The 27,453-nt window shown below is 46.7% G+C and overlaps 2 protein-coding genes across 11 annotated transcripts in view; one reads left to right on the top strand and one right to left on the bottom strand.

Annotated features, from left to right (window-relative positions):
• The first annotated feature begins 318 nt into the window (after window positions 1-318).
• ICMT (isoprenylcysteine carboxyl methyltransferase) overlaps window positions 319-27,453 on the top strand; it is a 46,898-nt gene continuing 19,763 nt past the window's right edge. For 5 of the 9 annotated variants that reach the window (XR_012665394.1, XR_012665392.1, XR_007353334.2 and 2 more), the window contains exons 1-6: window positions 319-565; window positions 1,521-1,609; window positions 2,776-2,945; window positions 4,736-4,953; window positions 5,919-6,626; window positions 23,082-23,246. Coding sequence is in view for 1 of the 9 variants with exons in the window: in XM_048825290.2 (XP_048681247.1) it covers window positions 353-565; window positions 1,521-1,609; window positions 2,776-2,945; window positions 4,736-4,953; window positions 5,919-6,101 (873 nt within the window). In the remaining 8 variants the exon portion in view is untranslated. Of the gene's footprint in view, window positions 566-1,520; window positions 1,610-2,775; window positions 2,946-4,735; window positions 4,954-5,918; window positions 10,488-23,081; window positions 23,247-23,380; window positions 25,075-27,453 lie in introns of those variants that run through there. The other 4 variants (XR_007353332.2, XR_012665393.1, XR_012665395.1 and 1 more) reach the window with 3 other exon arrangements.
• RNF207 (ring finger protein 207) overlaps window positions 10,653-27,453 on the bottom strand; it is a 37,719-nt gene continuing 20,918 nt past the window's right edge. The window contains exons 7-19 of one of the 2 annotated variants that reach the window (XM_048825287.2): window positions 26,895-26,970; window positions 26,521-26,646; window positions 26,024-26,070; window positions 24,558-24,630; window positions 23,599-23,667; window positions 22,982-23,050; window positions 22,325-22,446; window positions 16,838-17,030; window positions 15,978-16,163; window positions 14,849-14,900; window positions 13,740-13,857; window positions 13,292-13,384; window positions 10,653-11,811 (exon numbers count right to left, since the gene is read on the bottom strand). In XM_048825287.2, coding sequence (XP_048681244.1) covers window positions 11,655-11,811; window positions 13,292-13,384; window positions 13,740-13,857; window positions 14,849-14,900; window positions 15,978-16,163; window positions 16,838-17,030; window positions 22,325-22,446; window positions 22,982-23,050; window positions 23,599-23,667; window positions 24,558-24,630; window positions 26,024-26,070; window positions 26,521-26,646; window positions 26,895-26,970 — 1,381 coding nt within the window. In that variant the 3' untranslated portion in view covers window positions 10,653-11,654. The remainder of the gene's footprint in view (window positions 11,812-13,291; window positions 13,385-13,739; window positions 13,858-14,848; window positions 14,901-15,977; window positions 16,164-16,837; window positions 17,031-22,324; window positions 22,447-22,981; window positions 23,051-23,598; window positions 23,668-24,557; window positions 24,631-26,023; window positions 26,071-26,520; window positions 26,647-26,894; window positions 26,971-27,453) is intronic. The other variant, XM_048825289.2, reaches the window with a different exon arrangement.

The raw sequence follows: 27,453 nt of genomic DNA, 5'->3' as shown, positions 1-27,453 counted from the left end.
GGAACCAGTGAAGTTATGTATGGAATGAGTACAAATGAGATCATAATTCAGGCCCTTGGTGGGGGATCCCATTCGCAAGGACCGATTTCTGCTTAGTGAGCCATTACTCAAGAGTCAGCCCCCTTGTACAAAAGCTAGTGCCGCCCTGCGTCCTCCGCTGCACAGGGGGCGCTGCAGGGCCGCACCGTGACCGACCCGTTCGGAGCCTCGCCCCTGAAACCCTGAGCCGGCTGGGGGAATCTCGCGAGATTCCAGGGCTTCCCCGGCGCTGTCTCGCGAGATTGGGCCCGTCGACGCTCCTCTCGCGAGACTTGTGTCGCGCGGCGGGGTTGCCGCCGGGCCGGCCGCCGTCATGGCCGCCGCGGAGGGGAGGCTGGTCGCAGAGGGCCGGGCCAGCCTGGCCGCCTTCCTGCTCGGGGCGTCGGTGGCGGCGCTGCCGCTGCTGCTGTCGGCGCCGCCCGCGCTGCTGGCCGGGCCCGGGCTCCAGGGGCGCGCGGCGCTGGCTCTGCACGTGGCCGGGATCAACGCGCTGCTGCTGCTGCTCTGGCGGCCGCCGCTCTACCAGGTGCGGCCCGGGGGCGCTGGGGCGGGCCGGGGGCGCGCGGGGCCTGGCTCGGGGCGGGCGGGGGCTGCCCCGGAGGGGGGGCGGGGCCTGGCTGGGTGGGGGCGCGCGGGGGCTGCCCCGGAGGGGGGGCGGGGCCTGGCTGGGTGGGGGCGCGCGGGGGCTGCCCCGGAGGGGGGGCGGGGGCTGCCCCGGAGGGGGGGCGGGGCCTGGCTGGGTGGGGGCGCGCGGGGCCTGCCCCGGAGGGGGGGCGGGGCCTGGCTGGGTGGGGGCGCGCGGGGCCTGCCCCGGAGGGGGGGCGGGGCCTGGCTGGGTGGGGGCGCGCGGGGCCTGCCCCGGAGGGGGGGCGGGGCCTGGCTGGGTGGGGGCGCGCGGGGGCTGCCCCGGAGGGGGGGCGGGGCCTGGCTGGGTGGGGGCGGGGCCTGCCCCGGAGGGGGGGCGGGGCCTGGCTGGGTGGGGGCGCGCGGGGCCTGCCCCGGAGGGGGGGCGGGGCCTGGCTGGCTGGGTGGGGGCGCGCGGGGGTGCCCCGGAGGGGGGGCGGGGCCTGGCTGGGTGGGGGCGGGGCCTGCCCCGGAGGGGGGGCGGGGCCTGGCTGGGTGGGGGCGCGCGGGGCCTGCCCCGGAGGGGGGCGGGGCCTGGCTGGCTGGGTGGGGGCGCGCGGGGCCTGCCCCGGAGGGGGGGCGGGGCCTGGCTGGCTGGGTGGGGGCGCGCGGGGCCTGCCCCGGAGGGGGCGGGGCCTGGCTGGCTGGGTGGGGGCGGGGGCTGCCCCGGAGGGGGGCGGGGCCTGGCTGGCTGGGGGCGCGCGGGGGCTGCCCCGGGCCTGGCTGGGGGGCGGGGTCCCTCCGTTCCCGGTGTTTACACCTGGGACACGAGACCGGTTGGGGGCAGGGCCCCTTGGAGCCGGGGCTGCTGCTCTGGGGCAGAGACGGGAAGCTCTGTGTTTAATGCTCTGCTTCAGATCGCGATCCGGGCCTGCTTCCTGGGCTTTGTCTTCGGCTGTGGTTTGCTGCTGAGCTTTGGACAATCCTCATGGAAGCACTTTGGCTGGTAAGGAAATCCTTTGTTAAGGTGGGGACAGGGACCTGTGTGCAGCGCAGGTCAGTAGGGTCTGAAAACGGTGACTGTACGGGGACCTGTGCTGAACAGCCTGCCGGGTCTCAGCCCTGTTCATGTAAGCCAGGCGACTGCATCAGAAAACCTGCATAGTTGTCACTGGTTTTTGGTCCGAGAAGAAAGCCAGAGACTGAATGGTCAGGCACATCTAACTCCCCTCCTGGCCTTTGCAGCGAAGTGCCTCCCAGTGAAGGTTGAGGTGCACTGAAAGTGAAATAGATGCCCTCAAACCAATAGCTGAGAGGTGGGAGGTTTGGTATCCTATTGCTAGAGATCAGAGATGGAAAAATGTAGTCTTAGGTTATCTACTCAATACCCCTGGCATTGCAGGATCGATTGGCACTGCGGCATTAGTACAGTCTCTACCTGCTGCTCTGGTCTGCTCGACTTGCATCAGGGCTCATCTATACTGGCACCACTTTAATGTGCCTGGTGTGGTCACGGCGCAGCATTCTTAAAAGCCCCACCTCCACGAGGGGCCGGCTACCAGTGCTGGTGCACTGTCTACACTAGCGCTTCACAGCGCTGAAACTTGCTGCACTCAGGGATGTGGTTTCAGAGGAGCAGCCGGGTTAGTCTGTATTCGCAAAAAGAAAAGGAGTTCTTGTGGCATCTTAGAGACTAACCAGTTTATTTGAGCATAAGCTTTCGTGAGCTACATGCTCAAAAAGCTTATGCTCAAATAAATTGGTTAGTCTCTAAGGTGCCACAAGTCCTCCTTTTTTTCAGGGGTGTGGTTTTTTCACCCCCCTGAGTGAGAAAGTTGCAGTGCTGTTAATTGCCAGTGTAGACAAGCCCTTAAATATAATTGTATTACTAATGCCTTGAAGCCTCCAGTTCCTCCTAAGTGAAAGTCTTAAGTTTTGTTTTTAATATATATGTGTACATAACCTTACACAAATAACATGTTTGTTCCTAACATACATGAATAAATAGTGGAGAACAAGAGTTGCAGAATTCTAGTTATGCTGCTGTGAACGGTCAACACAGTATCATGGATTTCAAAACATAGGATTCCAGAAATAAACACAGCAAAACATAACTGGACTTTTTAAATAAATTAAGTTCATCTTAATTTTGGTGGGTTTCTTCTTTTCTAGGTATATGTGTTCCTTGTCACTGTTCCATTATTCTGAGTATTTGGTGACAGCGATCAATAATCCCAGAAGTTTGTCCTTGGACTCTTTCCTCCTAAACCACAGTTTTGAGTATAATCTAGCTGCTCTCTCTTCTTGGATAGAGTTCACAGTTGAAAAAATCATTTATCCAGGTCAGTAGTTTTATTTGAGGTTTTTGGGTAAGTTTTTAAAGAGAAGACCAATTGCCCGTGTGACTATAGGCTGTATTTCACATGCAGGGACTGCGTTGGCAGCACATTTTAAGCAATTCATAAAGGGAGAAAAATTCCTAGGATTAAATTATTCTCATGCATATGTTAGGTGAGTCCTGGTCCTGCTGAAGTCACTGGGTTTTCTGCCACTGACTTAAGCAGCACCAGCATTTTCATGCCTTGTATATAGGTCTGGCTCAGTGTGTTGGTGTTTAAATACATTTATGTGGGATTCTAATAAAGTATGGTAAAGGATGAAACCTGGCACTTACACTGTTAGGCTTGATTAGTCACATCTAGTTATTCTGTGACAGGGTGTCTAAAGGAGAAGAGATTTTATGAGAGTGTACTGACAGTTATCTTATTCCCAAACACTTTGCATGCTGTATTGACTCTTGAAACGGAGGATAGTTTTTAGGCAATCTGGAATACCAATGAATGTTTAGCATTCTGTTAAAAAGAGTTTGAAGAGGACATACCTTGCTGACTGGATTTTGTTAGTGCTCAAGTAAGATTCATGTTACCAATAATTATCAATTATTTTGGGATTCTTTGTCTTTTTAGAGAAACTTTTTTAAACCAGTTTTCTGGAATGGGGGAAGTATTTATGGCTTCCGCACTGCCAGCATCCCATGTCAGACCAAAGAGGGTTGGATATGGCTTCCTCAGTGCTGCTCTTGAATTGGTGGGGAAAGTCTGGTAGAGTGCATTTGCTCTCCTCTGAGGACTGAGCACATCAGTTTAACCCCATCCAACTTGTGAAACACCAAGAAACAGTGCGCAGTTCTAGGGTTAGATTCTCTTTGGAGCTGTGTATTCTGACCATTCTGCCTTTGCATTTCGATTCACCAGGAAGAGTTAAGACACACTGCTGCCTTATCAGTATAGCTGGTGAGGAGTAAATAGAGTATCAGACTTTTGTTAAAATGTTTTGTTTAATTTTTATAGACTAAAATTGTACAACACACACTGCATTTATAAAAATAAAACGAGGAGTACTTGTGGCACCTTAGAGACTAACAAATTTATTTGGGCATAAGCTTTCGTGGTCTAAAACTCACTTCATCGGATGCATGCAGTGGAAAATACAGTAGGAAGATATATATATACACAGAGAACATGAAAAGATGGGTGCTGCCATACCAACTGTAACGAGACCAATTAATTAAGGTGGGCTATTATCAGCAGGAGGAAAAAAACCTGTTGTAGTGATAATCAGGATGGCCAAAAGGTTTTTTTTCCTCCTGCTGATAATAGCCCACCTTAATTAATTGATCTCGTTACAGTTGGTATGGCAGCACCCATCTTTTCATGTTCTCTGTGTATATATATCTTCCTACTGTATTTTCCACTGCATGCATCCGATGAAGTGGGTTTTAGACCACGAAAGCTTATGCCCAAATAAATTTGTTAGTCTCTAAGGTGCCACAAGTACTTCTTTTTCTTTTTTTTTTTTTTTGCTGATACAGACTAACATGGCTACTGCTCTGAAACCGGTCACACTGCATTTATGTTATATATTATCTTAAAACAACAAGAGCATGCACATCAGTCTCTTGGGGATACTACACAAACTTTGGGGCTTTGGTCTGGATGCATCAGGTTAGGTTAATGAATTTTGAAGGTGCTCTCTCCCTACCCTAGGCCTCTAACCCTAAATTTCTTTTTTTACCTGCAATAAAAGAGTAAACTTTTAAAACATGTTATGACCAGTACTTATTCACTTGCAGAAATGAAGCAAATCACCTGGCTCAGTGCAGTAGGGTTATTGATGGTGATCTTTGGGGATTGTCTGAGGAAAGCTGCCATGCTCACAGCTGGCTCCAACTTCAACCATATTGTTCAGAATGAGAAATCGGATACTCATACTTTGGTGACAAGTGGGGTATATGGGTGGTTCCGGCACCCATCTTACGTGGGATGGTTTTACTGGAGTATTGGAACACAGGTATTGTATAAAATACACTTAGCTATCTTGATCTTCTAGTTTTTCTTAATGCTGCCCAGAGCCTGTACCTAATCTGTTTCGCAAATGATCAACTGTAGGAGTCCCTGGTATGGATTTTGACACATTCTGTCTTCCACCAGTACACTTTTAGCTGTGAATCATGAAACTGCTGGCCTCTGAACTCTCCATCATGTGTGATGTTTGGGAAGACCATATCTCCTTAATTTTCTGTGTGAATTAAGCAGAGGCAATGGAGCGTGGGTTTGAGCTGGAACACTTTCAGAGGTTCAAGGTGTGATCTGCTGCTAGCCATTGGACCTTAAAGCTTCCAGGGTGTGTCCAGGCCTCCCTTTCATCTTTACTTCCAAAGTGTCTTCCAGTAAGCCATCAGACTTGCCTTATTCTGATTGAATATTAGTATTGTACAGGACTGCTAAGTAAGTTTAGTGTATATAAAACCCAGGTCAAATACTTGAAACCAACTACAGTACTCCTGTAACTTAAAATGTCAGTATATTGGATATTGTAATTCGTTTATAACAAGCATAGAGTATCCGAGATATAAACCTTGTAGTGTATGAGTGGTGATGGTGTCTGTTGCTATCTTTTAAAGAAAAATTATAAATATGCAAACCACATATGCATAAGCCTTACAAGCCTGAATTCTTTTAGCAGGAGCATATTCTTTGGGTCTGGTATTACAATAGGAAGAAACGTCAGTGCTCTTTCTTCATCAGAACTAATCTGTCATACTTGGGCTAGAATGCAGAGATAGGATTCCGATCAAGAACAAAATTCTAAAAATTTGTTTTTGGAGAATGGGGAGCCATACTGCAGATATACACTTTGTGGACAACTAATGAAACTTCATTTGTTTTTTCAAACAACCAACCAAAAACCTTTCCCAGGGTGAACAGAGTTTTGCAAGGCTGAATTGGACTGTAACCACTTGTATCCTCTTACAGGTCTTACTCTGTAATCCCGTCTGTGTTGTTGGCTACACTTTAGCATCCTGGAGATTCTTCAGAGAGCGAATAGAAGAAGAGGAGTTTACGTTAATTCACTTCTTTGGAGAGGAGTACCTGGAGTATAAAAAGAAAGTGCCATCGGGTCTGCCTTTTATCAAGGGAGTTAAAGTGGAACTGTAACACATGAAACGTCGGACTGGCTGAGCCAACATCCAGCTCCAGGCATCATATGGAAAGGAACTATGCATGGCACTATATTGTGACACGCTGTAGTAGTAGCCAGTCTCTGTTTACGGGTCATCCCCTGGAGACTCATTAAAGGCTAGGCAGCTGGAACGCCTTGCAAATAAACCAGAAGCTCAATCAAGATGAGTCCTTCCTACATGCATAGAGGGATCTTCTGGATTATTTAATCTGTAGTGATCCTAAAATGAAGCATAATGCTGGTGAAAAGATGTCTCGCTCTACCTACACCAGCGAGTTGTACTGAAATGTGTTAACCGATTCTGTTGAAGAATGAGCTATGCACTTACTAGGAACTGCCATTGCACTGGAAGGGTGCTAGTTGGAAGCTCATATTTCTATGGTGAAACCTTAAAATTAAAGCTTTTTGCCCATAAAAAAAGCTAAACAGCACAGCTTTAACCTCTCTGGACCTGACTCGACAAGCCTGCAGTGTGTGGAAGTCCCACTGAAGTCAGTGTGGTAATGTCCTGCTTGGAGGGCTGTCAGAACCCAGCCCTTAATCTCTGTCTTTTAAATGCATGAATTTACATACCGTTTTGGGGATATGCTTACCTGAAAGACTGACAGTGCGGCATAAAGCACTGTCTCCTAATATAATGTTAATAGGGGGCTCTTTCAGTATTCAAACTTTCTTAAATCGCAAATAATCTTTCATTAAATATCATGAAAGCTCAGATTGAAAACTTAACTCAGTTGTGTCCATCAGTTACCTAGTGCCATGAATTTAAGTTTCATTCTCATTTTGTCGTTTTCCCATAGCCCCCTTGGCAAGACTCTGTCCTGTCAAATCGTAAACTTGCTTCTGTAAAACACAGTCTTCAAAATCATGCTGCATTCAATCCTATTTAAATAACTTTAGTTGTTAGCTCTTTCTCTATTTTTAGTTCACTCATGAAAATAAGTTTAATTCAGGGAAATTACAAGTTTGTTCCTGTTTTTGTGAAATGCAGAGAGAGAACAATAGCTGGTAGACTTGCAAAAGGCCTTAGGTGGTAAGATTCTTGCCTGGTTCTAGAATATGACTTGGATGTTTCATCTGTATGGGAAACGCTTCCAGAAAATAAGCTAATGTAGGAAAATATTTTTCTGATTAACTGGTGATATTCTAAATATTCACCATTCTGGATATGATTTGTATTCAGATTTTGTGGTATAATTTATTTTCTGTTACTATATACCAAAGAAGTTCACTGTTTCCTTGATTCCAGATAGAGCTTTCTTGCTGGAATGAGAATTGTATGCTGACAGGTAATGGCTTGGCTTGAAGTATTCCCTTAAGGTACTGTAACATAGTTCAGGAAATAGAGCACTGGCAGAAGCTGCTTTTGTAAAGATGTTGCCAACTTCTGTTGGGTTGTAATTCAGTAGAGTTTTTTTGTGGTGCTGATGACTATATTGGTAGTTTGGAATGCTTAAGTTTACAATTGAAATACCACTGGGAACATACTTGGATATTAAAATGAGGCATGTACCAAACAAGTTGGAAGTCAAATTTCAGTCAACCTGCATACGAAGGGATGTAGGGACAAATTGTTAATCTCTTCTCTCTTCCATCATGCTAAAGCCTTTTCCTACGCAAGTTATGCCTTCAAATTTCAGGGCACCTGCTGCATTGAATTCTAGTTAAAATACCCACTGTTATATTAAATCTCCTACTGAATATATTTGTTGCTTGAGGAAAGAGATATGAAACTTCAGCAGGGCTGTATTTGGTTAATGTTGTCTTTCCTCTGCATAATTATTTGTAAGGACTTGATTCCCGTTCCGATTGCTTTTCCTTTGCAATAGAAGTGCCTCCAATGTACTTCTGAAAGAGCGTTCTACATTTTGCTATCTGTCTGTAGCCAACATACCTCAGAAAAAATCTCAAACCAGTTAAAAACTTAATACGAACAAGGATTTTTGACTGCGCTTATTTTGTTAAGATGTTTCTCATATGAGTTTTTCCATTGTAAATGTTTCATAACTAAACCTGCTATTGATAATGATACTGACCTTCTTTGCAAAGCACTTCGGCCCTGAGCGTTGAAAAGCATCGCACTGTGAGCTGGAGGTATAATTTCCCCTGGCCGTGTACGCGTACCGGCGGTTAGTCTGCGAGAGCTAATGCAATAGCTGTGTAGCCACGGTAGCCTGAGTAGCGGCACGGGAGGCACATCTGTGCCATGCAGAATACAGACCTGCCGGGAACGGGTCAGTGCGTACCCTGCATTGCTTGTGCCACTGTGGCTACACGGCTGTTTGTGCTTGCGATAGCCCTCATCAAGCTACCGTTAATATGCCTGGGGTAGCACTTAGCTCATGTGAGGCATCATGGGTATTCCTAATGCACCTGTCACTGATGACCTCCGTTCTGGTGCCTCGATACTACAGTTACCCTTTGAGTTTGGGATTTATCTGCATGTTCTGAGTCAACACCCAAATGTAACATTTATAGCTATGTTGGAAGAGGACCTTTTTCATCTGTGTAGCTGGAGGTTCTGACTATCACCCACCAAGCCTCAGGTTCTGTTGAATAAGCCCTTTGTAGGATCTGTGTTGTCACAGTGAAAATGCATTTTCTTTAGATTGTGTCTCTCAGCAAGAATATGAATGGGCACAGGAAATGATTTACTCGGTTGATGCAGCGGTCAGTGAAAGCACTTTCTTCTCCAGTGGCCTTGCTGAAATTTATTTTGATATAGTGACAGTGCCCCAAAGTTATTGTCAATATTTCACCTGGACTAGAACTTGCACAAACATCAGATTTGTGCAGGGCAGGTAGGTTCATCCCAAGATGTGCTGAGTCGGAAGAATAATCTTTATACTTCTTGACCTACGGCAAAACTGTCAAACACAAAATCGCTTTTGAAAATGAGGTGTGGGTGTTTGCCCTAAGTACGTTTACATAGCGCTAATGTTCCACTTCTGGGGATGGCACAGTAGTGTGGGATCTTAGTACTTTATCTTGTGGTGTAAATATCTGGAATGATTGCTGCAGCCCTTATTCCCAAAGGAAAGGGGAGTCAGCATTCACAAAGAAATGAAGATCACCCTTTAGTTCAAATTGGGTTTTCAGTTGATTTATTCATCAAAATGGACCCTTTGGCACATGCTGCAGCTCAGAGTCTTTTTAAAAAGTCAAAGACGTATGGTCAATGAACAGCTTCTAGTTCTGTACCCAGTGAATAAGAACTTGATTCTGGCCTTTGGTAGGTTTGCACAGTCTCATGTTAGCAATTAACTTATGAAGTCCTGTGGGAAAGGACTTCAACTCACTCCTGCAAACAGTATTTATGTAGCCTGGGAAAACATCTTAACCACTAAGAAGAGGTACAGACTACATAAAATTCTATGTATTTTTAAAGCAGTCTACCAAATGAAACTTGTCAACCAATCGGATTTCTTGCTCACTGACCGTTATTTACTAACAAGGGTAAAAGGCACTATCATGTTGTTCAGGCCAAAAATTTAGGACTTGTTATGTGCTCAATAGGTTGCAAAAGTGTTCCATAAGGTTTTTTCAAGTCACCTGCTTAGCTTGTATTTAAACTATCCCTTGCAGTGTTTTCAGTTTAAAAGTTGCAATTTTAAGCTAGTGCAGGAGAACCAGAAAGTGAAACTGACCTGTCCATTTTTATTGTCCAAAGGTTTGTGAAGGACAGAGTGATTGAGTGCAAAAAGGAAACTAGATTATTAATAATGTAAGTTGGGGGTGAAGGGTTAGTAAGAACACGTTGAACATTTATCCTAATGTCCGACAAAAAGTAACTTAGTCACCCTGTAAACAACTAATTTCTAAAACTGTTGCTTTTTGTAAACATGTTATAACTTTAGGAATTTACTTTGCCCTGGTTCCTTGACTTTCATTTTCTGCTTGTAGCACAGAGTAAGAGTTCTTTGACGGTTAGGATACAACTTTCAAATAATGGCACAGAGTAACTGTCCATCTATTGCACTTTCTTACTGCCTGGAGTAGCTTCTGATCTCACTGTCTTTATTTTATTTGGCAATTTGTCATTGGATTGGCATATGAGGAGGAAGTCCTCTTCTGCCTTGAAAACACCTCAACATTCCTGTTGCAATACGAGATTGTTACTTTGTTATATCTCAAGATGTTTGAAGTCTGTTTGTTTGTGCTGAAAAAAACTAATGTTTACTAGAATCACTCCACAGTCTATTTGGGCCTGCTGAGACCAACTGTGTGTTAAACAAATGGAGTAGTTCTACCCTTTTTCTTACATGAAGAAATGTTCATTACAGATATTTAAAGGTTCTTTTCTTTTGCAGATTTGAGAATTCTTTCCATTTATTAAATAAAACTCTACTTGGTTAAAATAACCTGAAAAGGTGTGGTGATTATAAGGGAAACATATTCTCTTTGAAACTTATCAGAAGGAAATTTATCTTCTGAGAAGTCTGCTGGTGGGAGGGTAGTTGTCCCATGTAGTCTGGCCCTCCCAGAATTCCCTGGTGAGTGTAGGCATGCTATATTAACAACTTGCATGAAGTATCAACTGACATTTTATTTTTTCAGATTTTTAATATACAAAGCAGTGTACATCTTTTATGGAAAACAAGACTTCTGAACAGTCTACAGCATAAAAACTCAAGGAAGTCCTACTGATCTCATTACACTAAAGTGCAGAAGTGTTAAAAACAATTCCTCCCCAAAAATAACCACCCCAAAACCATAAACTGCCCCAAAACCCAGCTTCAAGGCTATGCAAGGTGACTTTCTTTTTGAGGAAATAGCTACATTCCACATTTTACAAAGAATACATTGTTTACTAAGCTAGACTTTTAAATAAATTGTATTCATTGGGGCAGGGAGTAGGGGTAGAGGGAATAAAACTTACATAGAGCTAGCAGTTTTCATGCATTTAAAATAAATTGATAGCACAATGTCAAAATTAGGCTTATTAATACTCCATTTTTCTAGGTTCACCACCAAGAGTTTACAGTTCGCTTTGAGCAGCTGAGATAAGAAGGGATTTCAGGTGTGAAATATATCAATATTTGTTTTTTCAAAGTTTTCACGTGAAGGAGAAAGGAGACCAATTCCAATAACAAGTTTCTGACCTGATGGGGGCCCACCAAAGAGTTCTGACTCAGGAGATACTGGACTTCTCTGCTGAATAGAGGTTTGAATTTATTGATGCAGAAAAATACAGTGTAACATTGTTGAAAATACACAAACAGCCAAAGAAATTGGCCTGGGAAGTCAGACCATAACTGAGTAAAAACCATCTGGTAATGTAATGAGAACAGTATTTAGATTCACTGAATTGGTGAAGCCTTAGTCTGCATTTCAAGACTCAATTTCATCAAACTAAATTTGGAAATGCTGGTCCTCCCCATCTTGTCAAGTTTTTATTTCAATGGATAGATCCCCTCTAACACGCCAATCTGACTCAACCATAAATGTACTTGAGAAACTCCTATTTAAGTCTTTTGTTTGCATATATGAAATGCAAAGCCGTGTGGCTTCTTGGCATTCTGCCTTGCCTAAGTTGCACAATCTTTCTGGCTCGGATTCTCCGTCCCACCTTTCTGTTTGGTTCTGTAAGTGTCTTTCAGTAGGGGATCCTCAGTGACAATGTTCAGCATTCGGTTGTCGACTTTGGGCTCCCTGTTGTCTTCCATGCTTCTTGTCAAGTCATTCCTAGAACAGAAAAGACACCTTGGCTAAATCACAAAAAGATCTAATTGTCAGATGGCCTGAATATTTTATTAGCAAACTCTCATTTAGAAGAGGTTTCAGAGTGGTAGCCGTGTTAGTCTGTATCAGCAAAAAGAACGGGGAGGACTTGTGGCACCTTAAAGACTAACAAATTTATTTGAACTCAAATAAATTTGTTCATCTCTAAGGTGCCACAAGTCCTCCTCGTTCTTTTTATTTAGAAGAGAGATTCTGGGTAGTCTACTGCTGGCATGGGCAATAGTTGCTGTGTAATAGTTTTATTCTTACACTTTCCACATTTGCTGTATTTTGTGTAGCAAAATTGCAACAGCACAAATCACATGGACATTTTTTTTTAAATAAAATATCTCAAAGTAAGTTCCAGTTCATACAGTATGTAAAATGCTGCAAGTCTGCATGGGATGACTGAGACTTCACTGATTAAACCAGGCTCCAATTACAGCAGTTCTCTAGCACTTAACTCCAGCTATTAACACTTGACACCTGGCTATAGCCAGGACTGCAGGGAGCTTCACCAACAATGAAGGAAGCCGTACCACCCTCCTCTGCAGTACATTAAAGATACTCAAAGGACCATGTCCCCTGATGCTGCTCTATGCTCTCCTCTGAGGTGGAGTGCCATTGTTGCAGGGCAGTACTGTAATGTGCTTTTAGTGGCTCTGTTCCATCTCTTCCCCACGTTTTCCCTCAGTTGCGGCAATGCAGTGGTGAACGACAGGGATCTTTGGCTATGTTACTTTCCTCATTCATGCAGAGTAATCCCCTTCCTCTTTTTCTCCTCCTTCCTTGTTCTCTCCACCAAATGTTCCTAACAATTCAATAGTGTATTTACGTACTAGTCTCTCAGGGTTCTGTAACTCAGGATTTTCTTTAGCACCCATTGCTTCAGCTGCAGCTTCTAAGACCTTAGAGACCGTCTTGAGAAACCAACCCTTGGTTTAAATATTACTGCAGGTGTGTTTTTCTTCCCCTTTGTCTCTTGTAATTGGATACTGAGTTAATTCTGTTTAGATACTGTCCTGTGTTTCTGGAACTTCGAAATTTAGTAGAAAAACAAATTTAGGGAAGGTGGTGAAGAAATTTAGGGGGTGGGATCAGCAAGTAAATTGCTTGAGCTGGATTTTAGCCAGGATACAGTCTGGCTAAAAACCAAAACCCCCACCACCTCTCCCTTCCCCATGGACCCTACCTTTGATGCAAAATGCAGGGCACTTGTTGCTGACCACATTGTTCGGTGTGTGCCCCCTGGCAGTGCCTAACGCTACCTGCAGTGCCGAGGTTCTATGGAAGTCTTCCCTTTGTATTTCCTAATTTCAGTATTTTAGCTGACAATTTTATATGGAAACGAATGACTAGCTAATTTGTCAGTGGCTTGACTAATTTTGATATCAAGTATTCAGATAAGCCATCGGCATTTTAACCATTCCACCCCTTCCTCTACCTGTGTGTTGTGTCACTGGTCACTGTGCTGTCATCATACATTTTGAGCAGATTCTCTGTCTGGTCATCCTTCAGTTCCTTGGGTTCTTGCAGTCTACAGTGAGATGAAAAGCAGAGTGAGCTGCAGCGGTTTTGGTGGTACGCTGTATTTTTAACAGGACATGAGCAGCACGAGAACTGCAAGTTTCTGTCCACAGAACAGATACAGTATCAGCTAGGGCAGTACAAGCTTCCCTGTGCTGCCATGCCACTGTGCCTCATCTCTGAAGAAATGGGCTCACACGTCTGACAGCTAGGTCGCCATGGTGTCCCTGCTGAGTGCCAGCAAGAGCACTGGCTGTGTTTTTGAAATGTGGCTAAGTCTACTGGGGACTGGACTGAGACACATGAATCCACCTCAAAGACCCCAAAGCCCCTCTTCTTGGGGAAATGGCTCTGTACTGTCTTACCTGGGCTCCAGCCGTTCCTTCACCTTAGCTATGGAGCGGACATAGGGGGCAATCTGTTTGGTGATGGTTGTCAGGTAGCTGTTTTCCTGTTTCAGCTGCAACAGGTCATGTAACTGTGCTGCACGGAAAGGGAACACATTGTAACAGGACCCAGCAATTCACCGTCTTCCAGAAATTGGGGCTTTGGTCCTGACTCTTAGCTTTCAGAGGGTGTTTTTTCATGGATGTCCTAAGAGTTTTTATGAAGTCATCTAGTATGTCCTCTGACCTCTTACGTCTCTGATGGGCCTTGTTACATGCTTGTAAACTTTCTGCTAAGCCCAGGAGAGATGCTGTAAACCACAACCAACTGAAGCACCAGAGGCTGCCATCTCTTTATGCTGCAGTTAACCAGCCATCTATGGGAGAGATTTGCAAAGCTACTATGCTGGTTAGATACTTCAATCTCTGAATATCCAGACTTCCCTCCAGACTCTGCTTTTCAGTTTCTCTTTCTCTAGGCTGACATTTTATTTTTTGAATTCTGTGGGTTTTTCTAGTTTTTGTTTCCTGTTCTCTGGCTGCTTCCTGGGCCCTGTCCACAGTCTGGTTTGAAACTGTGTTAGCAACTCTCTGAGCTACTGGGTGAGGATTTGCTTGACAGTTACCCATCCTGATTTACCTTCTCTAACAGAGTCTGCTCTGGATGGCTAGAGGAGGGGGTTCTGCTGGGCTGGACCATTCTTGCCTCGCCCGTCGGCATAGAATGAATGAGAGGTGTAGCAGATGGAGGACAGCAGGATTGGGGAAGAGAGGTCGAGGGATCCGCATGTGTGGGAAGCGAGGCTGATTCCTCTGAGTGGGGCAAGGCCTTGCTGTGCTTTGTGTGGCATTCCAGTACTAGAAGCCCTTGGAGCGGAGAGCAGCAGAGGAGCAATTTAGCAGCTCTTTCTTACGTTTGAAACTTCCCCTTTAAACTAGAATGAGTCCTGACCACACACACAGACTAAGTTAGCACGGTAACCCCTATCACCACTTAGCAAATGCATGTTAAACAGAGACGGTGAATTGGGGAAGAACGTCTCCCCACACGGAATCAGTGGGTTAGTGGACAGAACTGTCACAAATACCTTCATAAATTTCCTGTTCATTTGCCACCCTCTGATATGTTTCCTCCCAAATCTGAAACAAAAATAGTGAGCTGGACAGCGCGTTGCAGTACAGGGCTGAAGTACCCTTTCCAAGGGACATTTGCTGAGCCTGTTTCTCTCCCATCATTCCAGGCTGGCAGAGCAATCCACTTTGCAGCTAACAACTTGCAAATACCGCAGCAACAGCAGCCCCTTCAGTGCAGACCAAGAGCCTGGCCCTTTTAATTGTTCTAGTAACTCAGGCTATGGCTACGCTCGCCGCACTGGTGCAGCTGCACCACTGTAAGTTCCCTAGTGTAGCCGCTCTAAGCTGATGGGGGAGCGCTCTCCTGTCAGCTTAATTACTCCAGCCCCCACGAGCGGTGGGAAAAGCACTCCAGCAACATAGCGCTGTCCACACCAGTGCTTAATTTGGCATAAGTTATGTCATGCGGGGATGGCTAATTCACACCCCTGAGCGACGTAACTTATGTCGACTTAAGCTGTAGTGTAGCATAGCCTGAGTGAAGCCTTTGCAAAACAAGAATAAGGCTGGTGACTTTCCATCAAACCATTTCCAGGGGCAAGTCTCCTAGGGCAGAGTCTGCATCCAGTACTGATGAGTGCGATTTCCTACAGACCACACCCTTACTCAAGATCCAAACCTACCTGCTGGCTGGGTACACAGGGATCAGGCTCCAAATGTAACCAGCCTCACTTGCCTCAGAACACAATATTGCTCTCAGCACATCATATAGCCTCGGGTCTTGAGCACAAAACAGATGTCTTTGTCTGGCAGAACTAGAAAAATCTTGGCAGCTAACGAAGATCTCTAGCACTGTACTGAGCCTAATGATTCCAGTATAATCTCATTTCACTCCACCTTGTCTGTCATCTTCCTTCTACCTTCCATCGACAGGAAAAAACCCTGCTGTGCCCAACTGTCCATTGCTATTTTCTGCTCATTTAAAGAAAGAGAGTAGAAATGTGCAAATGCTCTGCAAGGAGCCAACTATGCTAGAACAACCCCTGTTGCCTGCCCATTACGTGTCCTTCCTACTCCGAGATGCTCCATGTTCTCTCCCTGGGCTTGGCATTGGCATGACTCATCCAGCTGCAGGAAACGTACCTCTTCAAACGTGCTCCGCCTCATTTCCACAGACGAATACTCCGAGGCAATCTGCACGTCCATCTGGAGGGACTTCTGTAGGATCTCACTCATGATCTCTGTCTTGATGAGGGAGTGATGCTTTGTGAGGTCACGATGCAGCTCCTGTACCTGATCCTTCAGGTTCTGAATCTCCGTTTGCAGGGTCTGCATTAGAAATATGAAAGGGAGTGAGTTGCTGTGGCGTTTCCCTTTCATCCCGAGGAGACAGATGGCAATGGGTTTGGTTAAAGAAGGGGAAAGTACATGGAAAATCCAGTATGTTTTGATTTTCTTGCTACTACTGTTTTCTCCTGTGGAAGCACTATTTTACCATAGGCACGTAGATGAGTCTTTGTGACTGGGTCACTGCTGAAGGGACAGAAGGCCTGGCCGTTATATATGGTACAGACGAACTCTTCTCAGCCAATGGATTTCACAGATTCCAAGGCCAGAAGCGAGCTCTGTAATCCTGTATAACATGGGTCATGGACCTTCCCCAACGTAATCCCTAGAGCAGAGCTTTTAGTAAACCATCCAGTCTTGATTTAGAAATGATCAGTGATGGAGAATCTGCCACGACCCTTGGTAAATTGTTTCAATGGCTAATTACTCTGTTGAAAAAAAATTATGCCTTATTTCCAGTCTGAATTTGTCTAGCTTCAACTTCTTCTCCCTGGTTCAGGCCTGCCCTGCATCATTACAGGAATTACGCCAGTTTTCTTCTGCCTCTGGGCACTGATCCTGTCAGGTAAGGGAAACCCCTTGGCCAGGGATAGCAGTCCCCTGGTCAGTGGTGAAACCAGGCTGTGTACTATACCTGCCCTCTTCCGTGTACTTACCCTGTACATGTTCTCATAGTTGCGACAGTGCTCAGTGAAGGGCGTCTCCCCTCCTTCGGCCAGCAGGACCTTGGTGCTGATGTAACGATGCATGGTTGGCTTTCGAACTATGGAGCCTGTGATGGACATCTTATCGCAGGGAGGGGGACCGCCTGTCACTATCAGCGTCTTGGAGCACTGACCACCCGAGAGCCTTAAGCAGAGAGCATGAGTTTTTAGAACGTAGATAAGCAGTGCCATCAAATCAACTGCTGTCTCTGAAATTGCCATTCAGCAGAAGCAAACTAGAAAGTGCCTCCATCTGCTCATAGTTGAAACAAGCATCCTCGGACCTGTCTGACTTTTGTGTCCAGTCTGTAGTGCAAGCCAGGAAATAGCCTCTTTGGACATATTTTAGTTAGTCTGCCAAAGAGAAACCAGCTCCTCTTCCTTGAGAGAGCTTTCTTTAGTGCAGGACAAGGCTAGCAGGTCTTCGTTCTATCTGACAGTGTCACTCTTTCCACCAGGCAATTAGAAGATTCTAAGATCACAGCTGCCCTTTGCTGGGAAAGATACAGCAGCAGTTAAAGAGGAGGCCAAAGGTGGAAGAATTCCTGCCCATCAGCTCTATTTTACTCTTGCATTAACTGTATTTATAAAAGGCAGATCATGTGGGCTAGAATATCTGATTTCAAGTTTCATTTCTGACAATGTCTCCAAGGAAGCTCATTGCCTGTGGCTACTGCCTCTGTCTGTGGGGGACAGATCACATTCTGTGTCAGCAGTTATGACAGGAAAGCAGCAAAATCACCACCTCTAATGAGGTAACATCCCCAGTGCCAATCCTGGTACAATGTGTTTTATTTAAAAAGACCCAGGCCTAGATCCTGTCCCTATCATGCAGTTACAGCACTGGGCAGAGTGGACACTTTACCTGGCTAACGCTTCATCTAATACGTTCTTGTTCTAGTCCCTGTTCATCTGATGGAGATTTACAATCATGGAAACTGCCTGGAGGGTCTATACCATGTAATGATGGTCCCTGCAAGGAAACCCCAGTACAGTAGGGTGAGCATGATCCTGTAGTACTCAGAGTTCCTGTTCCAGTGCTACAGTGAAATTGTTCTAAACATCATTTCTATTTGATTTCTTCTGAATCAGTCTGTAACTTTAAATATGAAGGTGTTGTTGTCATAAAGCCAGTAACTGAAGAATAGTTCTAGACCCCAGAGGTATCTATGAGGCTGAATACAAAGTGGCAGAAACACCCAACAAGAACCAATCTCAACCCAGAATGACCATCAGAAACACCTCTTTAGGTATGGATTCTCTTGTGTTGTATCAAGTGCCACCTGTGTCTGTTTTTGTCATCCGACCTATTGGCAAGAATGTCAGAGTCACAAAACCCTGATTCTTGGCCCCCTAGAAGAGTCTTGGTACAGAATCCCTGTATTAATTGCACTGAAAACGTCTTGCTGCCTGCACACAGTGCATTTATTGGCCTCTTTTGATGGCCAAAAGAAACAGCTCTTCTAGGGAGTTGCGACTAGGCTCCAAAAGCCAGATCCAAGGAGACAGGAATGCAATTTTCTGCAAAATATCCCTGGGAGTAGGTGAATTCACTGAGCTGTAAATTTGAAGCTGAAAATTGCCAACCATTCTAGTAAAGAAGCAATATTTGAACAAGCATCAGAAAATATACTCACAGCATGATTTAGCATTTCGTCTGTTATCTAATGATAATCAAACTCTTAAATGGGAAGCACTTCCTATAAAGGAAGGTTTTGCATTCAGACTCTTCCTGCACAGTCCTACACGCAGTAGCTGCTACCACCGTTCCATGCATTATGTAATGAATCAAGTCTCATGCTAGAATCAATGCTCACTGATCAGAGGACGCAGCCGGACACCCACTCTGCAGTTCTTGCTGGATTCCTATCATCCAGCTCTCCGCTTCCCCTCAGAATCCAAGTCTTGTGAAAGGCAGCCCATTATATGTAGCTGAAATGTACCTTGTTACAAGGGAAGGGTGCTCTGAAGTCCCCGGCGCAATGATTAGTTTCCCTGAACTGTAAAATCCACTTGGAAACAAGCAGTGATCCCCATTTCACAATAAGAAACTCTGTCCTGTTTGCAGGGCGAGCAGCTGGAGCAGAGTGGAGGGGCCTAGGCTGCCTGTGACATCAATTGGCCTAAATATATCCAGTGCAAGGGAACTGTGCCCTGGAGAGTTCTTTGAAATTCTGATAAAAATAGTGGCAGACCAACAGGCTGCTCTGGGGGGCCTCAGCTGAAACCAATGACTCAGGTGAGCCCGGCCGAAAGGCAGGCGGTTTGTTTGGAGCGCTACGTGGGCTGGTGTTGGCACTGAGCAGAGGGCAGAGAGAGGACCTGAAAGCTTGCTCCCGGGACAGCCCCAGAGCAGCTGATCAACTAGGTGAGTGAGCGAGTCGCTGTCAAGATCACGGAGAACAGCCTGGGGCTCTTCATCTTCACCGTGCTGGGAGGGGGGTCCGGGGTCCCCCCTGCATTTCACGGGTGGCCAGGGTGCAGCACGGGCAGGCTGGAGGAAGTTGGTGGCCGCAGCCACAGCTTTTTTGCATCGCAGCCTGGTGGCCCCGTTAACCACACTGCATGCAGTGACTGGTGCAAAGGGAAGGGGTTTGTCTGTGCTCAAGCTAACTCTAGACAGAGACAGTAAAGAGTCCCCCCAGAGAGGCTGATGCTGTGAGAAGTGACTCCCCGAGAGACATTAATGGCACCTTGTCAATAACTGCAGGGGCGTCCGCAGTCGCTGAGCCACCAGGAACCAAACAAGGAGCATTGCTGGTTTCTCAACGCGTGGCTCTTGCTGTGTGTGTGTGAGTGGCAATGGCAATGCTGTGCGAGGGCCGTACGGGGCCTCCCACATGAATATTTGTACGGTGAGGAGACCTCCAGGTAGGCAGGATATTTCGGTTGCTGGGAGGCAGAGTGCTCTTGCAGTTGGAGCCCAGCAATGGAGCCAGGAGGCCTGGCCTCTAAAGCTGGCTTGGCAATGTACTCTGCGTGACCTTTGGGTCACTTCCCCTCTCTGTGCCTCAGTTCTGCAGCTGTGAAATGGGGACAGCGGGGTTCCAAGAAGTGATTAAGGAACCGTGAGAGCTTTGGATAAGAAGGGATCGATATTATCATGCCGGATAACTATACACATCAGCCTCTGTCACCTCATCCTCCAATAGCCGCTAGTTACAATGAAAATCCTTTCAGTTATTCCAAATGATTTGTTGCACCCCATGACAGGCACCAGTTACGGTCTGAAATCAACAGTGCTGAGCTCACGGTTTGTATGTATTAGAACAGGGAAGGCTCCTACTTTGTCAGTGATTATTTTAATGGAGGAAATTCTTGGGAACACGTATTGCTTTCCTCCCAGACTTTTGCGATTTTAATGTTGTGGGATTTACCCATACGCTAAGGATGGCATTGGTCGTGAAGGGATAAATGCTGTCTGTCTTATGTCACTCGCCAGTGTTTGCAAGGAGAAGGTGGTGTGTATGTGGAGGAATTTCTGGCAGTTTTTCATGAAAGCTGCTGTTAAACTAATCACTTGTCTGTTGACCTGCTTTAGCCCTCACCCCTTGCTTTGCAGTAAGGATGAACCCACCTTTATGAGTCTATCATATCCGGCCAGACTGGATCTCCTGCAAAACACAGACATGCAGCTCCCCTTGTGCTCCAAACCAGGTTTCCAGGAATTGCCAATTCAAGTCACTGTGCCTATTCCTGACATTAATCAGCACAGCTGTTATGCATTGTCCCTAGGACACCTCTCATCATGACAAAGTCAAGGGCAGCTCACTGGAAAGGTGACGCTACAAGGAAGCATCAGAGCATTTCAGACCAATGCACTGGGGTGGGTTTTAAATTAAAATAAACAGCCGCTTGTGGCAGGAATAACAAGGGTTGCTGCAGGTCAGGAGTGAGGTACTCTGGCAGAGCCAGGCGTGGGAAATTTGCACGGTGCTTGCTCACAATACACTTGCTTCAAAGGCTTACTGTGAGGCTGTTCCTTTCAGGAGCACTAACCTCTAAGATGTGCTGGTTCCTTAATGCCAATGTAGGAATAGAACTGGTGTGTTTGAATGGTAATTCCACAGTCACAACAGTCTCAAATGTGCTTGGCATGCTGCCCTCTCTCAGCTTTGTATTTGATATACCGTGATGGCTTGTTACACTGTAGGCTGTTTGCCTCTTCCAGGATCACGTATTGATTATCCAATCGTTCTGTGCATGGGTAGTCTTTCGGGGGGGGGATTTTTCAAAATTTAACAAACCAAATTTTCCAAACCAACTCATGAAGCTACTGTGGACGGAGGCTGCTCCCTGTGAGTCTGATCACTGATCCTGGTCAGGGAGCCTATGACTTCTCCCTGAACGTGGAAGGACTGGTGACTTGGTGTGAGAGAGATTTACCCCATGTACAAATACATCCCATACCAACCTCTTCAAAAGACAACTGTTACAAGGCACCTTTAGTGCCCATCCCCAGAAAGTCTAAGTGATTTTGGAAGAACTTCACCGGATGGCACCACTAGCCTTACTGCCTGCTGGAGCCGGCCAGCTGGGGAAGCAGCGAGGGTGCACTTACTCCATGCTGCACAGCAGTGTCTATATTTCTGATCAGACTACTCCTGTCATCCTGAAATCAAGAAGGCAGCTGGAAGAATGACACGGGATGGCTCAGTGTTTAAAAGTCTATCCCAAATAGCCCAACAAACTAAGCCTCCAATACCTGACATTCCAGTTTCTTCCACCGTTTAATCTAGACTATGTTTATAACAGATCATGCCTCTAAGTACATGTTCAGATGCGTACAGGACTGCTCAGTCCTTTGAAAATACAACTTCATGTTGTTGTTTCTCTGGTAAATTGCAGTTTGAGAGTCCTGCGTGAAGGTGGATCTCCTTTAGTTTGTAGGGATAACTTCAAATTAGATGTAATTGAAAGAAACCCCCCTGAAATGTTTGAAGAGAACTCACTTTCTGCCTCCATCCCTGCTCTGACATGCTCCTGTGAGATTTCCAGCCCCAAAGTACCAGTGCGTAGTGATGCTTCTCCAGACCTCAGTGCTTCGCCCATCACTGAGAAAGTGGTGCTGGATTCTGCTGGCTCTGTTTTAGTAAGGTGCTCAGATGCATAGGTGAAATTAGATATGACACACATGGCCAGGATTCACTCCTGAGAGATGGCAGAGTAGAAGCTCAGCGTTAGCATCCCATGGACATTGACCACGCTCCTCTGGCCAGGATTCACCATCAGTGCTGTGCTACACAGCCACCTGGGCACCTTTTCTGGCTTATCTGCATTTTGTGTGAGCCACAGGTTAGAATTGCTACTTTCTTTCCAGCATACAAATCCTAAATTAGTATTTATCCTCCAAATCTTATTGTAAATATAAGAGGCTCCTGGAGACAGTCATTTCCCTCTCCCTCCCTGAGGATGTAGCTGAGAAATGGAGCATCTTACATGTTTCCATTGCTGATCCCTGGTCCAATGCCACCTCCACTCACCACCACAGACCGGCGCGGATTCAGCAGCAGCAGTGGCTCCAAGCAATGGGCAAACTCCGTCCTGTATTCGGTGTTTATCTGCAGGGGGCCAAAAGGAGACCGATTAGAACATCTGGTAGGCAGGCATACCCAGCTGGATTCTGTTCCTTCAGCGAATAGTCTCTTGCTCAGATACTATAAAATGCAGTGGGCTCAAGACAGAGACAGCCCCTGAACTCGTCAGTATAGGACACTATGTTCTGTCTGAGAACCAGCCCATTCTACCCTTTGCTTGCTGGGGGAGGTGTTTTTCCTTGCAAGGAAGAATGAAACATGCTTTGGGAACAGGAAATAACCCTCCAGTCTAACGTGCTATCTTGGCTTATCCCTTGGGCAGCGATTTTGCTGCCAGGCTGCTTGTGTAAACGATGGGCATGCTGAAAGCGCTGTGGACTTGAGGCAGCGTGAAGCTGGGGAAGTAGCAGCAGTAACTCCAGCCTCTTAGACATTTGGAGGTGAATTGGAGGCAGGTTCAGGACAGAGCCCCAAAACCGCCATGAGAGGGTTGTATTCAATTCCAGAACATGGGACTCAAGAGACAATGGAGCCTGTGAGTTGGGAGGAAAGGGTTTACCTTGCTAGTCTGCGTAGGTCTCAACCGATGTGGAAGTTTGACTATTTTCTGGAGCCTCTCCATCAGTTGCTGAAATTAAGCAGAGTATTTTATGTTACAGCTTTCAGCTCCATGCCTTTTTGCCACAGTCCTGCACATGCCTCCCAATACTGGCCAAGCTTTCAGACGTGATGGGAGGCCACATCTTCCTGTGTGCACCCGAGAGCGCTTGTGAAGCTACAAGGTGGATGGTGAAGGGCTTTTTGCTCAGCTCCACAAAAGAGGGGTAAGTAAATGTTTCCAGGGCCTTGGGGCAGTGACAGGTGCATGCGTCTGCGCTTCTGAGTCTCTCTGGCCTGGAAGCCTGGTATAGACAGGTGATGGCTTCTGACTTTGCTTTATTTCTGCTTCCTCGCTCAGCTGACACCAAAGTGCAGAGAGTGCGAAAAAAACCCCCAAAGTATGAACCAGTGAGCCAAGAGTTTTCCCACCTCAGGTTGGTCAGTGAATTTGGGGCAAAAGGCTGGGTACTTTCTTTACTCAGCTCACCCATCCCTTGCTTCCTGGTGAGACACACGGTTCTGGATCTACCTGGAAGCCAGCTGCTAGTGTGCGTTCCAGTCTCGCAATGTACTTACGTATCCCAAATCCAGGAATTCGGCTTTGTTCGCAGAGCTCAAAAAAGCAGAACAGGTGACCAGATGGACCTAGACATAATGACAAGCAACAGTGCTATTAATCGCATCTGCTGCAGCAACCCCCAGGTCTGGAGGGCGTGGGCACCTAGAAATGGGCTGTTCTCACTCATGGGGAAGTTCCCATTCCAGGTATAAGCAGTAAGTGCTAACCCAGCAAATATCACTGCCGCAGAGACAGTGAGGAGCCTGGCAGGGCCAGATGGAAAATCCGCACTGCCTGAGGACACAAAACAAAAGCCCTATGTGCAACAGAGCCACCCTTCCTCTGGGAATGACGCTGCACAGAATCCACCACTCAGAGGGACAGATCCCGGGAGATACTGAACACCTGCCATTCATTGACGTGAATGGGTCGGATCCTGCTCCTCTGAACTCACAGGAACCTAACTGGGCCCAATGGGAGCTACAGCTGCTCAGCACCACTCCGGTTTTGGCTCAGTTTCCCTGCTCCAGTGTCACTGTTTGTTTTCTGGGAAAACCGTTTCCAGGAGTGAAGTGGTCTGTGAACGTATGGCCTTGCCAACAGATTGGCAAACACCCACCATGTTCACCAACCTCCCAGCATGGAGCTACATGAAGGTTTCTAACAATTCTGGTCTAGCACTACTTGAGACCTACTGCAGAACAGCAGGCAAACATGGTTGCAATTCCAAGGCCACGTAACCAACTCTTCGATTAGATGGCAGTTTTCTTTTCCTGGGGACTATCATGGAGTTGCTGCACTATTTCAAAGGGCCAGAGAATCCTTTGTATTGACCTAACTCGTCTGTAATTCAGCCATGAGCGTAGCAGGGAGCGAGAGGACAGGATAACTGAGTCTTGAAAGGGTTGCCTGAGATGGTGCATATGTTGCAGGAGGAGCATAGCCTGGTGTGTGCTGAGACTCTGCATGTGCTTACCTGCAGGGTGGGCAGCAGGGAGGCCAGGTGGGAGAGTTGCTCCTTAAATGCCTTTTCCTTCTCTTCATACTGGCTGGAAGTTACAAGGGAAAAAACCATTTCACTTCAGCTTAGAGACCAGACTGACCAGAGTTTAACTGGTAGGACTGGAGTAATTTATACATTATTATTAATTATTATTACTGCAAAAAAAATAAATCTGGTACATCGTACATTTCACACCTCAGGTAGTGGCTGTGTAGGAAGGGAAGCTGATAGTATTTTACTGGGAAATACCCTTGACCTATCTGGAGCTCTTGCAGGTCACTAGGTAATTACACTTCACCAAGCTTGGGATCGTTATTCTATAACCTGGGCTGTGGATTAGAAGATGGGAAAACCCCTGCAGTAAGCTGGTGCTGGCTAATACACTGCACTTGCCATGTTGTTTAACAGTCAGACGCTGACTAAGAGGTGAGTGCCCTGAAACTTGGTGTTACTCATTTTTATTAATATTAAAATGTTTCACAGTCATAAGGACATTTGTGTTCCAGGCAAATATTTTTTCCAGGTTCAAACTGGGATCCAAGTTATTGCAGCTGGAGGTAAGAGCGACGTCCCAATCAACTAATGTGCACCTGCTTCCGGTGGAGCTAGTGCGTCGCTGTCCCCTCTGCTGGGGGAGCTGCCTTTGCTGAGGCTCAGCATGCAAAATGGAGCTGCTGAAATCTTTGTAACTTTGAAAAAATATTTACGAAAAAGAAGGGGGGGAAGGAGTAAAGCCTGTAATTGTCCACTGCCGAACTATAAACCAGGTGCAGGAGTCATCACGTCACTGTCTTGTGGAGCTGCCGCCCTGCTTGCAGGGCAGCTGATGTCCAACCCGCATCCAGGACAGTGGGCCTACATGGAAGGGCGGGGGCAGGGCTGCGCAGGTGGGATGAGAGGTGCTCACTAATATTAGCTCCCGCAACTTTTATGCTCGTAGTCAGTAATAAAAACGTTGACACTAGAGGGCGCCTTCCTCTGTCAGCTATAAGTAAGATCTGCCATTTAAAGCATCCAGTAAAATGGGGGGGGGGAGTGTGTGTGTGTGAGAGAGAGAGAAAAATCGGTAAGGCAGACACAAATGCTGACAGCTGGCTCTTTGTCAGCCTCTTCCTGAAAGCAGAGCAGCAACCCAGAGGATCCTCCACTCTACTCTTGCTGATCGGAATCAAGGCATCAGCTTTTCCAGGGACAGGCTCAAATGCTAGTCTTGGCAGGTGTGTGAAGGAGGAGTTGACTCTTTCTGTTAAATGCAAATGTATCTGTTGCTCTGCCCTCTGCATGTGGATTCTGTTACTGAATTGGGATATTGGGGTTTTTGCAGAAGCCTTTTATAGCTCCCCTTTAAAACATGGCCGTCTCTTTAGTCTGTTACGTATCCCATCCCAATAGTAATAAATTGTGAATGTGTTAACTCACTGAGTCTGGGTTGGCCTTACCTCTGAACGGCTTTCAGAAGCATCTTTTTCCTTTCTGCTAGTTTCTCCTGCAAAAGGTAGAAATGATCAAACATTCCCGTAGCTAGAGGCTGCAGTTTACAACTCCCGACACTGCGAGCAAAGAACCTCGCTGCTCTTGATTCCAAAGGCTTTGCTGAGCTTTCCCCCATGTCCATTCAGCCGTGAAATGAGGTAGATCAAAATGCTCTTCTGCATGGGGAAAATAGATGGGGAGAAGCTGATTCTCCTCTGACTTATCCCACTGTCAATCCACTGATGCCAATAGCTACACCAGTGTGAGCAAGAGGAGAATCCGGGCAGTTGGATCATTCCTTTGCTCTGATTTGGCGAAGATCTGAGGCCTTTGATTTCCCCTTATGTGGGTGCACTGTTACCGCAGTAACACCCCAAAGCAGTGTGCTGCAATTAACCCCATTGCTCTCTGGGCAGCCCCACAGAGAAGGTCCAGTCGGTGGCTGTGCCAAGCCCCTCCGTACCTGCATGCTACTGAAGAGTGAGTTGATGGACGTCTTCTCCTCATCTGCACTGTTGCGCACCTCCTCAATCATGGCTTTGAGGAGGACAATGGCCTCTCGCGTGGACGTCTGGAGCTCTTTCACAGCCTAGGAGGAAAGGCAGCAGGGGACAGCTGAAGAGTCAGTTGCAAGCAAGACTGACGCGTCCAGGACATGTGTCATGGGCCTGGGCATGGTCCACTCCCCAAAGCAATGACATTTTACTGAAGCACGATTTACTCCAATGCTGATGAGAGCAGGAGCAGCCATCCCAGTGCCATTCCCTCGCCACAGTAACTTTGATGATAAACATCAACAGACTAAAACTCGGAACACATCTCTCAAATGCTACCCACCATCACAGCCTGGTCGAGCTTCTCGCAGCCTTGCATGTACGCAGTCTCAATGTCAATGCAGTGGGCTCGGCTTTCTCTGAAAGAGGCAGAGACCTGGGAATTAGGATCAGCCATAACCTGCAAACCACCCTTCCTCATCATCTTTAGTCTGACCAGCCAGGGCTATTGATGTACGGCAGTTAACAATGACCCTCTGCTCCCCTGTGGACTGGGGCAGCAAGATACTTGAACCTGGGTCTCTTGCAGCAGCATGGGAACAATGAATGTGGCCCCCTCCCGCCCATCTATCAGCTGTCTGATAGACACACGCACAGTCCAGGGCGCTCAGATCATATGCTGATTACTGACTGTTGACCCCAAAGTAGAATGTCTCTCTGCTCCCCGTCTCCCCGCCAGGAACTCTTGTTACTCTGAATGTTGCTCTCGGCTCCCCTTCCCATCACTTTTTAGACCAGTTGATGCTGGTTTCAGCCTGCTTATGTAATGCTGCTGCTACTTCCTGGACTCTTTGCCCTCTCCCTCCCAACCCCCCACTTCAGAAAAACTTCCCCTAGGTCCT

Source organism: Caretta caretta, chromosome 18 (assembly GCF_965140235.1).
Source record: "Caretta caretta isolate rCarCar2 chromosome 18, rCarCar1.hap1, whole genome shotgun sequence".
Classification (NCBI taxonomy): domain Eukaryota; kingdom Metazoa; phylum Chordata; order Testudines; family Cheloniidae; genus Caretta; species Caretta caretta.
The sequence above is the reverse complement of the archived record's forward strand: the minus strand, read 5'-3'. Positions and strand labels throughout refer to the sequence as shown.